The sequence below is a fragment of the Onychostoma macrolepis genome, chromosome 08 (assembly GCF_012432095.1).
Source record: "Onychostoma macrolepis isolate SWU-2019 chromosome 08, ASM1243209v1, whole genome shotgun sequence".
NCBI classification, from domain to species: domain Eukaryota; kingdom Metazoa; phylum Chordata; class Actinopteri; order Cypriniformes; family Cyprinidae; genus Onychostoma; species Onychostoma macrolepis.
Window position 1 is genome coordinate 18,582,679 of NC_081162.1, and position 18,603 is coordinate 18,601,281.

Here is an 18,603-nt window from a genome sequence, read left to right on the forward strand (position 1 = left end):
TTGGGGTCAGTATTTTTTTAAAGAAATAAATACTTATACTTTTATTCAGCAAGAATACATGAAATTAATCTAAAGTGACAGTCAACACATTTACAATGTTGCGAAAGATTTCTGTTTCAAATAAATGCTGGTCTTTTGAACTTTCTATTCATCGAAGAATCCTGAAAAAAAAATGTATCATGGTAACCACAAAAAATATTGAGCATCGCAACTGTTTTCAACAATGCTAATATGAAGAAATGTTTCTTGAGCACCAAATCAGCATATTAGAATAATTTCTGAAGAATCATGTGACGCTGAAAACTGGAGTAAAGACTGCTGAAACTTCAGCTTCGCCATCACAGGAATAAATTACAATTAAAAATACAGTAAAAGTGTTTTGAAATTGTAATAACATTTGTACAATGTTAAGGTTTAAATAATAATTTCAAGGACAAAATGACATACCTTCTTGGAGAAGCTCAGCAAGCTAAAATCTGGCTGTGAGGTATATATCAAGTCCTGCTGCAGCAAAATGACAACCAGGAGAACAGGACCACAACTGGAGAATAACTGAAACATTGTGCAACGTGCATAAAATGGCAAACATAACATGCTGCTTTATTCCTACTTACGTCATGTTTTTAATCTGTGAATATTTGTGTGTAAATGTGCTTGTATGTGTTTCATTTTACTATGCTTTGGCACTTATTTGCCATGCCAATGAAACCATTTGAAAGCTGTACTGAAAATAAGATGCATGACAAGAAGAAAGAAGTCATGAGGATGGAGCAGCGTATCTGTTACCTGCTTTTTCTTTCCCAGCTTTCAGCTTCCTGCCACTGCTGCCCATCAATCTGCCCAGGCCACAATGGTCTGTGACAGAGCCGGGCAGGACCGCAGGGGAAGACAAACACTGGTGGATACACACTTCCTCTTCCCTCCCGTCATACTACTCACACAGGGGTCTGCCACCCTGTCGGCCTCCCTCGTGCTCTTCGGCACATCCTCTCAGTACATAAATACCCAGGAAAAACTTCCTGCCCTACTCCAAAACATGACCCAGAAATAAAAGAAGGTGAGACGGAACAAAAATAGAGGAAGGTTATATTAGAGTAGGAAGATAGTTGGCATCAGATGGTTTTATTTTTATTCGAGACATTATTGATTTTGTGCCTCAATATCAGCTGTATTTCTGTATACATCCAACACTCTGGGTTCAAACGCATATGCAACCGCAGGATATGGAGAGACCCAGTGCAATTATATTATTTTCACTTGAGCTTTTTCCTCCCGCAGCCCTGAGATGTCCTTTCATTCTCCTCTCTCTCACTCACTCAGCATCTGTTACATCTAAACAGCCCACTTAACCTCATCTCTGTCACTTTCTCCGCCGGCAACATGCACATACACACAGAGGCATACTTTCTCTGAGATCTCTCACAATGTATTCATGACAGAAAAAGAGAGGAGAAATCCTTAGTAAAATTACTGGAGGACATTAATCATTAGGGCAGATTATAAGCAGCCCCTGTACTGCCAGATGCCTCTCTGTTTGAGCCTCTGCTCTGCAATCTCAGGGCACTTCACCTCCGCTGCTGCTGCCTCTCAGGGAGGACGGCCATTGTTTCTGGCCAGCTTTTATTTCTTTATTCCTAACATTTTTTAAATAAGGCGCATTAGAGAGGTCTCATCATCTTTTCCCGCTTTTCAGCCCTTCTCAGCTTTGAACTTGGGGGCTGAAAACCACAACCCACTTCAGAACCTTTAGCCCTGTGTGGCCGCACGCACGCACACACACACGCACACACACACACACATATACATATGCACATGAAGAAACCCACACATACGCCACAAAAGACTTGTTCCTCCATAACATGGTGCTTCAGGACTGAAAAATAGTCCTAGGAAAGGTTCTCTAAAGGCAACAAAAGGCTAAGGGGAATATAACTACACATGCGCGCGCACACACACACACGCACACACAGTCCTCTCTTAAAGGATTAAGGTATGAGAAGCAGTATTTAGGACTAAAACCACTAAAGTAGGGTTACTACCTTAGAAACTCTCTCTAAGAGTGATAAGTAGTCTCCACCTCCTCTCTCCTTTCGTTGAGAGAAATTGAAAATGGCAGTAAGTTGCTGTAGTAATAACGGTGCTCCACAGCTCCTGTGGTGTTTGCTGACGCAGGAAAAAGGATTTTAGTGAGAGTAAGTGCGATTCCATGTTATGCATGATGGCCTCATACCTGTCAGCTGTGTGAACAAACAGACACAATCATAAGTAAACCTCAAAGCATCAACAACTACTACTACACATATATGCTCAAGGGAAAAATCAGGCAGAAAGAAATGCATCGTCTGCTATCTATTAAAATAAGATTAGCACATGTGTGAATTTAATCATGTCCTGCTGCCTATGACAATAGCATGGAGGTGCACAATATATGATAGTGTTAATAACAAAGAAGAGGCCAAGACTTTACATGCTTTTATATTTCTATGAAAAAGGTAAGCTAACAGTCAAATAAATCATTCACAAATAAATCATTTTTAATGGTTTTATGAGGACTTATGACTGTGTATAATGTAAATGATTTATATTCTATATTTTAAATATTATATTCATATTTATTCTCACTATTATCTATTAACTACAAATTTTGCCTCAAACTCCTAATTTGCTGCTGATTAATAGTTAGCAAGGTAGTTGCTATGTTTATGTATGAGGTAGGATTAAAGGATCTAAAATATGGTCATGCACAATAAGGCATTAATATGTGCTTTATAATAATACATTATATATTAATATATAATAATAATAATAATAATAATAATAATAAACAGCAAATATGCTAATAATATGCATGCTAATAAGCAAGTAGTTAATATTGAGAATTGGTCCGTAAAATCAAGTAATATTAATAAAACTTAACATTTTAATGTCAAATTAATAAATTGTGTAGTGTTCAAAAAAAGCGAAGGAATTTGTAAATAATCTACTAATCAGATTTGTAAAAAATATATACAACTGTTTTTTTATATTTAAATATTAAAAAACACTATTAAGAAAATAATTCTGTTCATTTTATAATAAATAATATGACCTTTTTCCACCTTTGTTCAAATTTATCCATCCATCTATCTATCTATCTATATACATTTTTAATAATACATTAACTTATATTTCATTTATCATTAAAAAAATATTTTTTTTTTTATTATATATTTCTTAAAAATACATTTTCACCATGTTTGTTGTTTTAAAAAAGTATATAAAGAACTCTTTTCACTTGTTCCAGAACATTTCATTTGTGGATTCGCCTTGGCTGGCTGGGGTGTAGAAGAGGGATGACCAACAGGAGCAGAGGGAAAGATTTCATTCCAAAATGTGCAAATAGTTTCCCCTTCTCATTTCCTCTCCTACACAGATCTACAAATGTGAGCATAATGACAGTAAATCCATTTAGATAGCACACAACAATCTGTTCATTTAAGAATTAGTAGTGGTGCACAGAGCACGGCAGCATCTTGAAACAATGAATCACTGGACAGGACACATTTAGACAACGTCTGTCCAGAGAGCTAAACACTAGGTGCAACAAATCCGGATTATCTGGCAATGGATTATCTGGTATTGTTTAGACACACACACACACACACAAACTCTCATTACCTCACACCACCATACTATATAGAGTGGGGTTGGGGAAAGGTGCTTGAGAGTGGTGGAACATTAAGTGTTTCGAGTCACCCTGTGAACTCAAAGCTATTGTGCCCGTATGCTGGCCTATATCTGGGAGGCAGGGGGCTCTGCCATGACAGGGTCCCATAAAGGTAGTACTAAGAGAGTGAAGTGCAAAGAGGCTTCATCCTGCGCTCTCTGCCCGCTGCCTCTTCACTTGAGTATGTTCTTTGGTATGTGTTGCTCCCCAGCCATTGTGAATCTGTGCTCTCAATGGCCTTATCTCAGTGGTGTGGCATCTGTCCAATAGTTTTAACGCACTAACACTTAAACTGTAAGCAACATTTGTTGTTGCTAGGACTCTATACAGTCAATACTATAAGTTTGCAGAGGCACATCATTTTGTTTGTTTTTTAAATACCCAAGCTCTTAAAAATTAACGTTTTTTTTCCGGCTAGAGAATAAAGTTCTGTTTGAAATTTTACAGTTCGAATTGGAATCTATTAATACAATTTTAAAATAGATTGTTTTTAAATGAGCACTTCTGGTGAATGTGATTAATAAATATCTTTCTCAATTAAATTCAGGTCTTTTAAATAGCCAAATAATCATTAGTTAAAGCTGTTAAGCACATCCTTGCATCCCATAATGAACCGCCAAAAACGACGACTTACTGCAGATCTGAAGTTTTGATTTATTTATTTATTTATTTATTTTATTATTATTTTTTTCCTTGAAAGAAAGCATCATAAATGTTTGTATGTGTGTTAGAAGGTGTTCCTCCAGAGCTGATTACCCTCCCTGGGATCCGTTTTGGTGAGGCGCGGCCGGGAGAGCGTGAGAGGGGACAACCGTCTCAGGAGGGAGCGAGGCAAAAGCAGAGAGGGAGTTCGACGCGGAAGACATGGACTGGCTGTTTGATGGCCATTCCAGCTGAACAAACAAAACACCCCAAAACACGACGAACCTGGGAGTTGGAAATATGTGCGGGTCTGCTACGAGGTCAGATTCCTAACCGTATCTAATTCAATTTTACAAACTGTAAGAAAACACAGAGTTCGATGGAGCCTCGGTCTCCTTACAAACAACGCACATACACAGTTAAACAAAGCACGGAGGCTTTTATCTGTTATCTAAAAGCGGAGAGGCAACGGGGTCAATTGGTTCTGAAACGAGTCCATTTGGGTAACGGTTAAAATTTCAAAATAATGAATGTGTTGAACCCAAATATTGTGATTTGTCCGTCTCGCTTTTTGATACACAAGTCTCCTCAAGGGGTTCCCGCCACAGTGTCAGTAGCCAGGAGAGGCTCGCGCGCGCGCGGTGGTCCGGTCAGCTCTGCTAAAGACATTAGTGCTGCGCTCGAGGAGAGCGCGGGAGGCTCATAGACAGCGCTCACTTCTCTAAATAAACATTAGTCTTAAAAAGTTTGGCCCCGCGACCTCTCTCTGATCGCATTTCACTCTGGATAGTAAACTTCATTTTTATCGCGGGACTTTCCCATTCTTTCCGAAAACAGTCTTCGGTTTACGAAGATATGAAATGCCTACACTGACAAAGTTTCTCTTTCACCTGGCTCTGGAATAGACGTGTATCCCATTTCTTTTACTGTGGAAAATAGAGCCGTTAAAAGTGACACGGGAATTAAGTTTTAATTTCAAGATGAAAAGGTATGCATGCTTCTCCGTTGAGAAACGTGTTTGGATTAGTCCTGAAAACCAAAAGATCATTATTTAGTTTAGACAGACCTCAAAACTTCACACTGAGGGAAAATTTGTCTTCTAGAGTGCAAGAGGGAGACTATAGGTGAAATGTTATGCCGTTATCTGAGGCGACTGTGCATCCCCACATTTCACTTAAGATTTTTCTCAGTCTGTCACTGATAGGTTCTTGGGACTAGCTAAATTAAAAAATCACTACCCTTGTTGCACCATCTGTATTTATATGTCATTTTCTAAATTGGAAAAGTGTTGGAGTTTGTTTAGTTCTTACTAAAAGCGAACCTTAGTTATTATTTGCCTGTGAGGAAAATCATTTTGAGAGGTGTGCCGCTCATGAAGGTCCGGTTTGCATGCAAGCAAAATGCGGGAATAAGTAAATGAGTCAAGCAAACCTGAGAATAAGCCATTCAAATAATTTAAATCATTTAGTGGTTAAAATGTTTTTTTTTTGTTGTTGTTTTTTTTTTGGTAGCCTAGTAGTGGAATCCTGACCGGATAACGGGAGCATGCTCGTGGACAGACGACAGCTGCCCCTCTCCATCAAACTAAGAGTTTTTGGGTCACAAGTTAAGTCCTCGGGCTTCCATAACGCTAACACTAAACCGTCACTAAGCCGGGCTCCGCTTCGGTGATATCCAGGCCACATCTTGGAGGAGTGTGCGTTACTGTTTTCTGGCAAACAGAGAAGACGCACGGGAGGATAAGTTGGGCATGTTGCCATGGAGACCGTCATTATACGGACCATACATCACTTTTTGTCGAGCGGTCATTTTTGGGTCATATAAAGAAGCTATTGTGTTCATCTGATGACAGAACAGATTTCAGAATTTTCTTCAGTAATCGCTCATCGCGGTGATGCCCGTGTGTTTCTCTGTGTGTGGGATGGCAGACCAACAGCAGGTGTCCTTCGGTGAGTCCCAGTGAGTCGAAGTCGATGGGGCGAACACTTCCAAAGTTAATATTTTGTTTCCAGAGAAGAGGGGAGGCCTGTATCTCTGCTTTATTTACACATTCTAAATTAATTAAGCAGAGGATTCCTCGGTGCGCTAGAAAAACATGGAGGGGGAGATGCTGGGCTGCGAAGGGAGGGCCTAATTTATTGTGGCCGTACATCTCTGCTTCATGCCAGGGTGTCAGGGGACTCGGCCGACGGCATTCCTTCACAATGAGGACTAGAGCTCCCATCATCTGTTTATTTCACCGCTTTAAATGAAAGAGTATGTTAGAGACGCAGAGGAGAGAGAGAGAGAGAACAGAAAAGTTTAAAGACTCAACAACAAAGTTTATTGTGGAACCCACTGATAATTGTCTTAACGAGCAATAGGCTATGATTAGGAAAGTTACAGAGCGCCAGTATTTCCAAAGCCACATTGTAAAAATAAAACATCTAATATTGACTTATGCAGGTTGCGTCAATACAGGTTTCATTATTTAACATTAATCAAAAATGGAAAATAATAATAATGACATCACATTAATGCGCATTAAAAAGAGGTTTGGACCCGATATCATGTTTTTAAAAACGGCCTCACGCAGATGAATAAAAACTTGTAGCCTATATCAGATTAAATGTACCACGAGCACAAGCACGAGCGCGCAGCACCGTGTAGTTCTTGCAGCAGGTGCCCCAGTTCATCCAAGGTAATATGTAGGCCTATCTCAGACTGATTTTTATATCAAGACGCTTTAAATAATTTTCTAATTATAACTATAGAACTAAAATAGATTTGCAAGCTATGGTCTTGTAACTAGATCCTCACTAATACTAGACACGCGGTGGAGTGTTGTTTGTCACAAGCCAAAAACAACAACGGCAACTATTTAATAGGCCTAATAATAATTTTGAAATAATGCGTTAAACTATTTTGAAAAAAATAAAAAAATTAAATTATCATAATATGCAAGAAAATTAATTTTCAAAAATATATAGGCTACTGCCACTGCCACTGCCACTTCCAAATGTATAGCCCAAATTATGGCATAGCCTATTTGATATTTTACACATTACATGAATATTTTTAAAGCTGACGTTTGCTGTATGAATTTATATGCTATATGAAATAATCGGTTGCTCATTAGGTTAATGAAAGGTTGAGAGTGTGGTCTGCAAGCAGCCTAACCATGTCAGAAGAATAAGAAATCGTTAGCGCTTTTATGCATTATTCAAACCAAAAATATGAAAAACAGTGCATATGTAAATTCTTTGTTCGTTAATTGAATTACCCACAAATTAAATAATAATAAGCCTACATTTATCATTCAAATTAATTAATGTACAACACAATTTATAATTAATACACCATTTATCCAGACGAGATAAAACATATTGTTAATGTATACTGAATGATGCATACTCGTTTTACGCGTCCGCATAAAAGCCTGCTAAGAAATTAAAATGATTCAGGTTCACTTATGCTTAAAAATATTCAGACATTGTTAAGCAGATATTAACTATAAAATAATCAAAATTACTTATCTAGAATATAGTCCTTATGTAAAATTAAATGGTTAGAAATATCCATCCCCTAAAACAACGATTAAAAAGAGAAGCTTATGGGTAACTATCCTACATATAGGCTATACATTTATTTGAATGAAATGTCGATCGGATAGCGTTAGTAAAGGGGCACGTAAACTTAAATTTTATAATCAACAGCACAGTTAACTAGGGGGTTGGATCACTGCACGCAACAGGGTGAACCCTGTAATTTGGATGAACAGCCAGTGCAAAAAAAAAAAGCAGACAAGAAAAGCTGACAACGTCGCAAAATGTAGAGAACATATAAAACACCAGGCCAGAAGCAAATACGCAGTTGTTTTAGAGATATCCGCTTTAAAATTACAGCGATAGAAGAGATAAGTAGAGATAGGCTAAGCTTTGCTCCACGCGAAATCGTGGGTGGTCCCCTCATGGTGTAACTAACGCGCCACACCGAAAAAAAATGAAAGCGAAATGAACGGGCAATTAGTGGGATTTAAGGCCGTAACCCATGATTTACACTTTCGATCCGATTAAAGGAGAGTGATGTGATTTCTCATGGAGAGACAAAACAAGACTGAAAAGTACTGAACGTCAAGAGAGAAGATAAACGTCCCTTTTACATTAAAGCCAATCTCGCATTTCGCCTTCTTTAATCAAGAGCCCATCTTTCTGAAACTTAACTATTCACCACAAATTCATTAGCTGTAAATTATGACATTTGCGTAAACACGACCACATGTAAGCAAGCGCGGTTAGGAGGACATTTTTCTCCTTTCCATTTCATTCATAGGCCGCGAGTACAGTTTTATTCGCTGTAAGTACAGATCAAAAGTACACTAGTGTGTAATGCTCCTTCCTCTCTGCTGCTCTCTGTCACCTCCGACCAGCAATACATTTATCGTCCTTCCTCCCAGTCTTTGCTAGAGAAGCACATGACCTCTGCCCTCAAGTCAGCCTGATGTCTCAAAATAAAGTCACCCTATTTTTTATACAAACATACATAATCTAAAAAAAAATATATATATATATATATATATATATAATTAAATACATAAATAAATATAGAGTATAGGCCTAATTATTATACCGTTGGTTTAATTATTCAGTATACTAAGCATCACATTTCTGATTAGCCAAAAGAATTGCATAAGTCGCGCATTATATTAATTTACCTTAATATTGAGTAATTTACAAATTCTTAGACTCTGCAGCTCGTACTTATAATTTTACAAAAAAAAAATAATAATAAAATAATTTAATATAAAGGTAGCCTATTAAAAAATACAAAATGTTTATAGCCTGTGGCTATATTATTATGACAGAAAAAAGAAAAAGAAAAAAAACACTTCAGTTTCACGCGCACTTTTGGCTGGTGGTCCAGAAGTATTTGCAAAATACGGGTAAACCATTAGTTTGGTTCACTTTTGTTCTCATGAAACATGGCCCAATATTTTAGCCTGTTTTTTAGATGACAAAATATACGACGACCAACATGTTTGCATTCGCTTCAAAAGGATTTGCGGAGTTTAAGAAGAGAGAAAAATACGGTGAGTGAGTCAACCCTTCCTTTATGCCTAACAACCAGTTGTCAAAAACACCCCACGAAGCAAATTTACCCATTTGCGCACGAACCAAGTAAATAAAGGCAGCTTTTTTATACCACCTTCTGAACAGTACCGTGTGCTCGGCCAACTCTGAAATGGATTCATCAGTCTGTTTTTCGCACTACGGTGAATTCCCGCTGCTTCTTTTGTACATGTCTCAAGACAACACAGATGACATGAAAGCGGGCAACCGAGAGTCTTTTAAGACGATCGCCTTTCAGAAGCAAATGTGTGTGGCTTGTCTCGCTAGGGACCACTTGCTGGGTGCCCATTCAGGCCTTAGGGACAAGGTCTTCAGTGACAACATCAACAAATGGGCAAAAAGCTGCATTATTGTGGATTAGATTCCAGATGAAAAAAATGCTACCACAAATTAGCAACGAATCCTCAAAAGACTTCGTGGGTATCCATGTAGAACCCTCACATTCAATTATAGGCTTTCAAGCGTTGATGTTCCCATTGCTTTAGCTCTTTGTCGTTTGCCAGAAACTGGTCAATTATCATGGCTCAAAGCGCCACACAAGAGGAAACATGTGCCTTGGGCCTTCAACGTACTAAATACTGGTGTGAAATTGTCACACACTATGATTTCTTTCTTTTTTCTTTTTTTTTAAAATCTGTAGCCTAAAGCGTTAATAAATAATTTGTGGCAGCAAATATTAAACTAACATTTTGACAATGTAATTATATTATTGTTCTTTGAATTTGAATATTCTGATTAGGTCTAGCATCGTATAAACTGGTGAAAATGATTACACTAAACCAAAAACAATGGTTAAAATCATTGTTTTTCCTAACTGACAGTTGTTTGAACGTCAAATATTATATTTTGTGAATAAACGTTAGACAACTCTGTTAGGCTGTAGGCTTATAGGCCTGTTTGAAGACTAAAGCGAAAAGAAGTTAACGAAAACATCTTCAAAATTCACAAACATTTATTGTCTTGCCAATACAACAAAAAAATGACCTATGGACATTGTTTTGTCTCTTTACATATAACAACATTCTTTTCACAGATAATTTTTTCAATGGAATAATGAAATATGTATTAACAAGAGTCAGACAGAAAGAGGTAATGCGATTTACACCAAGAACCACATAATCATCTATCAACAGAAATAAAATAAGAATAAAATTCACCAGAACACTTCTGTTGAGAGAACTAGGGGAAGTGGGACGTTAACCTATGTAATCTATTTACAACCCCTATTGTCTCTGGCAATGTGCTTTCAAAACAAGTAAATCCTGAGTTTTAAGTCTCGGTATTGACAGTGCTTTTCACAAACTCACAAACTATACAAAACAATAAAATAATTAAAACAATCTTCATTTAAGTCAACCAAAAGAGGAAATTCCATGTCAATGAGTACAAACTATTTGACTTTCTGGACAAAACGGCAAAGGTCCACTGGCCGTCCAAAGGTGAAATCTTAGCTTACTATTTACATGGTCTTCATTTCCTCTCTTCAGCCTGTTTCTCTCTTCAAAATCTTACATATTTACAGTTCATAAATATACTTAATTATCCTTTTATTTAAGAATTCAGAAACATGAAACGGGCGGCATTTTAATCTGGCAAAAGTGTAAATCCTACCTTAGCAAAGGACGAAACAACCATATTAAACTGGACTGCTGCACTTTCTATTTGCTGCCACTCTAGAAATGGCAATTGTTAAGGCTTGACGTTTTGCTCGAGAAAGTCTGTGTGCCGGACTGAAGCATCGTTTCCTGCGTTAGATTCAAGTGGTTCGTGGCAGAAGCAAGTGTGGGAGTCAGCATGGCCAAGATCTGAGCCTGTCCACTCGGTTGTGTGGTGTACGGCGAAGCCGGTGAGCTAGCCGCACCAATTATATTGTCTATTGAGAAGGAAGGCCGACTTGGGCCATTAGTGTCCGTTTTGAGAGGCGCCAGACCAGGAAGGGTCGGGCTGAGCTGAGGATAGAAAGGCTTTCTCAGCTCGGTACCTAAAAACGAAGGCAAGCTGTGTGGCGTGGAGAATATGGAGGAAGGCGTTGGGAGAGCACAAGGTGCGTTTTGGAAAGGGAACGCGCCTCCCGGGTGGTGTGGGTGATAGGGGTGATGCGCGTGGAAATTTTGCAGCTGTAGGCCGTAATTGTAACCGTACGGTCCGTAGCCGAAGCCAGGTAGAAATCCCCCTGCGTCCCTAAGGATCTCGTTGGTCTGGTGTCTTTTGAAGCGCTTCCTTCTGCGCAGAAAACTCCCATTGTCAAACATGTCGGCGGACTCTGGGTCGAGGGTCCAGTAATTGCCTTTGCCCGGGTTACCGGGTTCACGGGGTATTTTGACGAAGCAATCATTTAGTGACAAGTTGTGACGGATAGAGTTTTGCCACGCGGGGAATTTCTCCCGATAATATGGGAACCTGTTGCTGATGAACTCGCAGATCTCGCTGAGAGTCAAACGTTTCTTTGGGCTCTGTAGGATAGCCATGGTTATCAGGGCTATATAAGAATAAGGGGGTTTCACCAATGCATTTTTCCCTGGTTTATCACCCGTTAACGTACCGGCTCTGTTGTCATCCCGTGGCCCGACCCGGTCAGCCGGACAGTCCGAGCTGCTTTGGCCCGGAGAGATTGCGCCCTCCCCCGCATTCTGGGATAGATTGTCATCGGAGTCATTGTCCAAGTGAAAACTATGATGGTGATGAAGATATTTACCCTCTTTTACAATATCCCCGCCAACGACATCGATGTCCACATCGTCGGACAGAGCAGAACTGTCCGACATGTCCGTCCCCAGAGTCATCCTTGGAGAGTCTTTTTGTCTTCCTCTCTCGCGTTCCGTGTCCAGTCTCGTGTAGCACCCAACACAAGCAGTGTGTCCCTCTCAGTCACTTGTGCGTACTGGAACCACAAAACTCCAGTCCTCCCGAAGCAAAGAATATCTTTTCTTCACGTCCGGGAGCCGCATAGAAAATGTACCTTAAGAAACGAAAAACACTCGAAAGGATCACACCGGGCTTGCATAACACAAAAATCGTCCAGACCTCAGAGCGCTTTCAAGTCTAGCTGGACACTCGGTTAGACCTCGATTTCCTTTTCATGGAGCGTAGTTGGTCCGTATGCGATATTAACTTTTGGATCTTATGAATAGCACTATGACTATGCATTCACTAACGAGTTTTCAGTTTTCATTATTCGAGCATTTGTTATCGTGTACAGTCGCAGCGCTGCGCGTGAATGAGCCTCCAAGTATACCCCCGCGCGGCTTCCAAAAACTATTTATCCAGGCACCATAATCACGTGATCAGCATGTCAGTAACCAGGAACTACGGCAAGTTTAGAGCCGAGAAAAGCAGCAGAAGAGAGAAAACAGCAAGTACGTGTTATCAACTCGCCTTAACATGTGTATTTAACTGACATTTGCGACAAATTACAAAAATAATACTGATAAAATAAAATACAAAATATCCGAAAAGGTTATATGACAGGTTAAATCCCGCACGACTTAACTTTAATAAAGCTGAGGATTTTTCAAAGATGTGACAACAAATAAACTGGCAACGCATAAATCAAATAATATCACAACTTACTACTCTAAACGTTTTATTACTTTTTTATGTTGCTTAAAATAATCAGCATTATAACAATAAGATATTAATAATGATCCAAATAAATAATGATTATACTTTAGTAGCCTATAATAAGTCAATGATATGGCAAATAAACAAAAGAAAGCAAAAAAAAAAAAAAAAAAAAAGGCACTGGCATATTTTTTGCATCAAATCACCAGAAGAATATTTTATTCCATTGGCTAGAAGCAGATAAAAAAAAAAAAAAAAAAATCCTACCAAATAAGTAGTATAAAAAATTTTCTTTAACACGATTCAACGAATCGAAATTTCCTAAATAAACGGACACATCAAATAATAGGTTACATGAGACTGAAAACAGAAAGATTTTAGGGTCACAAAGCAACAGTGATTAATTACTAAATTGCACAGCACGATTAGGGACAAATTATTTTAATCCTTTAGCATATAGAGTCCACAATAGTTCAGTGCACGTATTTAAATATTTCACGATATTTGTAAATATCCTTGTATTCATTTGCATTGTAAAACAGCATGAATCAATAGGCAAAGTTATTCTAGAACTCGGCAGGTGCATGGACTGTTTTAATAACATTTATTTATTTGGCATGAAAATAACCTTAAATTGTATATAAATATAACAATATATGCTTACAAAAACAGGGTGAAACGAAATTTGCGTTTAGTACAAAATCTCATGAGTTCGAGTTCTAAGAAGGTTACTTTTTTAGTGCCGTTATCCACCTCTTTTTTTTTTTTTTCTCAGTCAAGAATTCCAAACACATCCGTTTATGGATACTATGTAAATATTCTCCTAACGTATATAAAAGCACAATAATCTCTGCAACCTGTTTGAATTCGTCATTGCTTATGGGTAGATGACAAGCTATGCGCCACAAAACGTGGGCATCGAATTCATTTTTCATTATGCTCATTATTCATATACAAACCCCAAGACCCAGTCTGTGCCTCAGTTAAATTAAAATATGTTCCACAGGATTTGCCAAATTTCATGCTCAGCATGCTTTGTGACCATATTTTCTCTTATATTCCGTTTCCCATAAGAATTTCTATTCCATTAAGCTAAACATACATCTTTTCTGCTATTAAACTAGAAATTCAAGTGCACATAAAAACAGTCATTTCGGTAATTAACATAGCCTATTTAAATTTAATCTTTTACTAGACTGTAGTTTAGTCTGTAGTCTTAATAGCTTAAAAGGAGTTCATTGCTAAACATTTCAGATATATAAAAAAGTCAACGTTATAAAAGAAAGGTAAGGTAGAAATAAAAAAAGTAAAAATTGTAGTTCATAAACTGCTCGTTAGAAACGATGGTGGGGACGGAGCAATCTGTGACATTTACAGATCAGCTGCTTATGGGAGCCCAAACTCAGCGGTCAAGTTAGCACCTTATGCAATTTTTCTGTCTCATCAGATAAGATATTTGATTTATAAATTCAATAGTTCAAAATATTTTCACATTGTTATCCTATATTTATTACTTTTTTCAATGCCTTATGAAATTCAGTCTCTATCTTAATACAGCGCTCGAGTAGGCCTAAATAAACTTTAATAACACTCTTTTCTGTCTGCTCAACAGACCAAAAAAAGAAAGAAAGAAAGAAAGAAAAGAAAAAGAAAGAAGTAAATGTCGTGCACGTCTTGGTCCCTGCACAACATAAATGTCATAGTGCAAACCACAGGCGACACTCTGAAAAAGAACCAGATAATCACCGTCGGTTTTTGGCCTAAACTGACAAATAGGCTTCCCCTTCCTTTTTTTCATCCTTTCCGCTTTTAAGGGGGCTCACCAGTTGATGTGTTGATGGCTGACACGGAATAAAAGGACTCTTTACAGCGCACTGTAACACTGTAACATTTTTAACCAAATTACTGCCACCTAGCGGTTTTATGGTGCAACCCACACAAATGAAAAAAAGATGCGCTTCAACTCCGTATCCGACCAAATCAAACAAAAATAACCATGCACACTTTTTTAATTTTACGAAAACTAGTATAGTGGCTCTTAAAACGTAGCCTATTATGAATAAAATGTCGTGGTAATTAAACCTTGTGCTGCAAAAAGTCGGAGGGCCACAACGACATGGGCTGGGTTTCTCAATCATGCTCTTAATTAAAAGAAGTAACTCTTTTTCTTTCTTTTCTCAAGCCAGTAGCCTACATAGGCCTATTGCATATCAATAAAGAAATGTAGTGCACCGTTAGTGTTTTAGACTAAACTACCGCCAAACAAGAGTTTGTCTCTCCAGTATGAAAAAAGCATGAAAATTCATCTTGCGGAGGGGCTGAACATCCAATGAATAAAACATTCTGAATTTAAAAAGGGGAATTACAAAATAAAAATAAAAATAGATAGCCTACTCAATAAATACAATAATTAAGGTTAAAAAAGAAGTGCATTTAATGGCACTGCACTTGACAGGGACGCGGTTACATTTAGCCTACACTTGTGATCCTTTGAAAACTTATACACACAATTGAAAATGTTCAAAACAGAGTTATAGGACAGGCTACAAAAATAGACGAAGACTGTGGAGTATTATTTTAAACGCTATTTTTAACAAAACATTTTATTCTCGGAATTAATATGATTTTGCAGATAAAACGTGTCATTAGACGTTTTCTACGTGCTTCACAGACAACCATGTGTTTAGACAAGCGTTCTTAGGATATTGGGAAACCAAGTCATGGCCTAAACTTGGTGGTGACTGACATCTAGTGGATTTTATGTAAAATGCTCCAAATCTTGGTTTTATTGCATTTCGTCCAATAACCAGTCGATGTCGCCCTCTCACCAGCAAAATAAATGGAGGTTTACACAATTTGTGATTGAAGTTAAAATAATATAGTGCATAAATATTTTAAGATGATATTTTATAGGCGTATAAGTGTCAAAAATAATTCAATTAAAAATAATTCTGATTTCTTTCTCTAGAGAAGACCCACAGACTATATCAACTGACAGAACTATTTAATAAAATGTATAATTAAAAAGGTTAATAATAAATAGAAACATTGTGTCGAATGTTAAATAACTTCAATAATACGGACTATTAAACATATAATAGGAAGATTCAAGTAACAAGATACGTAGGAAATTATTGTTGTTGTTATTATATGTTGGATTATTGAATCAAATTGTTCTGAAAGACAGTTAAAATAGAGAATAAACGAAAAAAAATTATTACACAAACACATTTATTTGCTTAAAATATTTACATTGTTCAGGGGATTGGTTTGTCCTCTGATATATAGCCAAACAAATGCTTCAGACCTCATATCAATAACAGAACTGTAATTCTTCATTTTATACAACACAAATAACTTGTTAATTCTGTCACACGGTACACAACTTTTGTTACATAATCAAAAAGAACTCAATCTCGCGGCCATAGTTATGCAGTGGATCGCGCTGTCAGTGCAGGAGTTTTTACATGTATCGCTCCAGTCCTGAGGCAAAATTGGCTTGTCTCATATATGAATTATTGTAGGAGTTCATTGTTGGTCCGGAGAGACCTAAAAGTGGTTCTGTATGATCTGCGCACGACCCAGAACGCACAGGGGGCAGAGAAATCCTGTTTCCCGAACAGTACACCTGTGAACCTCCCGGTGAGAAGCTGGACTGCGTGACCCCGGACAGGTGAGTAGGCGAAGCCGAGGAGGGGTACGTGTAGCTGGTTGCCATGTTTGAAGTGAGAGGTCCAGTGTTCCTGTTCAGCATGTTGCCCGTGGGATTTATCGGTTGTGTCTGAAAGCAGGTTGGGTCAGAGGTGGATACGGAACAGCTGGAGGTCATGGCACCCAAGTCTCCAGCACCCAGGCCGAGAGACTGCGCGTTGAGATCTCCTCCACTCTGCATCACTGTCTGCTGACTAATGATGTTATCGATGCTGAACATCCTGTGCTGGCCCTGCGTGACCCCGGCCGATGCCTGATAGTGATGCAGTACCGCCGGGTGCGGAGAACCAGCCAACTGAGACCCGTAGCCAGACGTTACACCTGGGTACAAGGTGTTGGGGTACGCCTGTCTACCCATAGGTGTGGGCGTAAAAGCGCTCGAGCTTTGCATGTACCCAGGATATGTGCTAACATCAGTCCGCTTGAAGCGCTTCCTCCGGCGCAAGAAACTCCCGTTGTCGAACATGTCCTCAGCGGCCGGGTCAAGCGTCCAGTAGTTTCCTTTACCGGGCCTACCGGGCTCCCGCGGGATCTTCACAAAACAGTCGTTGAGGGTGAGGTTATGCCGTATGGAATTTTGCCACTTCTTGGAATTCTCGCGGTAAAAGGGAAAGCGTTCCATGATGAACTTATAGATGCCGCCTAGAGTGAGTTTTCTCTCAGGTGAATTGGCGATGGCCATTGCTATAAGCGCGATGTAGCTGTAGGGAGGTTTACCTCGCTGCACTGGCCTTTTCCTCCGCCGGCTGCCAGTGGCGGGCAGATGTTCTTCTGTTTGACCCAATGAAACCCCTTCCTCCCTGTCTGTATTTGGACTGCTGCCCCGAGGCTCGGCTTTGATGAGAACACCGTCCTTGGTTCGGGCTTGGTGGTTCAGCGCTGGAGGAGGAAGAGGAATCGGGGAGTCCAGGCTTACGTTGGGAGACACCACCACTGGACTGGCCGCCTCGGCTGGCGAGTGCTGGGACTCTGCCGTCATGTTGCACATGCCCGTGAAGTATGAAAAACTTGCAAGATTCATAAAAGTTGTCTTTTAAACTTTTAGGATTGTCAGAATTGTAAAAATCCTTCAGTTTGCCCACTAAACAGGGCGTACAATTTTGACAATAATAAAATAAGCGTGCGCCCAGCTGTAGATTAGAGGTGTTTGTCTAACCAGGTGAGTTTGTCGGGGGGAGTTTTATAGAGCGGGCGGAGTGACGACACGGGCCGCCTCGTGACGATCGATTGGGTGACAGTTCTGCCCTCACTAACAAAGAATGCGAGGTCAGAAAATCAACGTTAAATGCATTTTGGACGGATGAATTTGTATGTTTTACAACCTGTTATTTAAAAGACATGCCTATCTGATTAAACACCATAATTGAAGAATAAAAAACACAAAAATTTAAAAAAGCTAAACACGGGAAAAGTTTTAAGAATATAATCTAGCTTTTTCATATTTTAGTATGAGCTGTCATTAAGAGTTTCCGCTTCTGTCCTTCAATGAAAACAAAAAGGAAGTTATAGGCTATTGTGACCTTATATGGAATATACATTGTGAGATATCAGATAAGGCAAAGTGGCTTACATAATAGCTTCCACTGACTTGGGGGTCTTAAGAGCAACAGGATTAGGAAGGAAAGGTTGGAGAGGTGGAGGTTAAATACCTCCTAAATATTGTAAGCTGCACAGTTTCACAAAGTATGGCTTTCTTAACATCACAGAGATCTGGAACATTATGAATGTGTATACTCAATTTGTTGATAATGTTTGTTCACTATATAAAAAAATAAAAAATACCATTATGATATTTAAAAAAAATCTCTGCATAAATCTCTTTAAACTGTAACAATTTCTGCCAGTATACTCTTTTCAATTAAGTGTAAAGTGGTC

At 38.7% G+C, this 18,603-nt stretch overlaps 2 protein-coding genes across 2 annotated transcripts; both read right to left on the reverse strand.

Moving 5' to 3' along the window:
- Positions 1-10,390: 10,390 nt before the first annotated feature.
- On the reverse strand, positions 10,391-12,691 carry foxd2 (forkhead box D2). Its single transcript, XM_058785117.1, has one exon. The coding sequence runs from the start codon at positions 12,237-12,239 to the stop codon at positions 11,130-11,132; it is 1,110 nt and encodes a 369-aa protein (XP_058641100.1). The 5' UTR covers positions 12,240-12,691; the 3' UTR covers positions 10,391-11,129.
- A 3,706-nt stretch (positions 12,692-16,397) lies between these two features.
- Positions 16,398-18,181, reverse strand: foxe3 (forkhead box E3). Its single transcript, XM_058785270.1, has one exon. The coding sequence runs from the start codon at positions 17,747-17,749 to the stop codon at positions 16,481-16,483; it is 1,269 nt and encodes a 422-aa protein (XP_058641253.1). The 5' UTR covers positions 17,750-18,181; the 3' UTR covers positions 16,398-16,480.
- Positions 18,182-18,603: the final 422 nt, after the last annotated feature.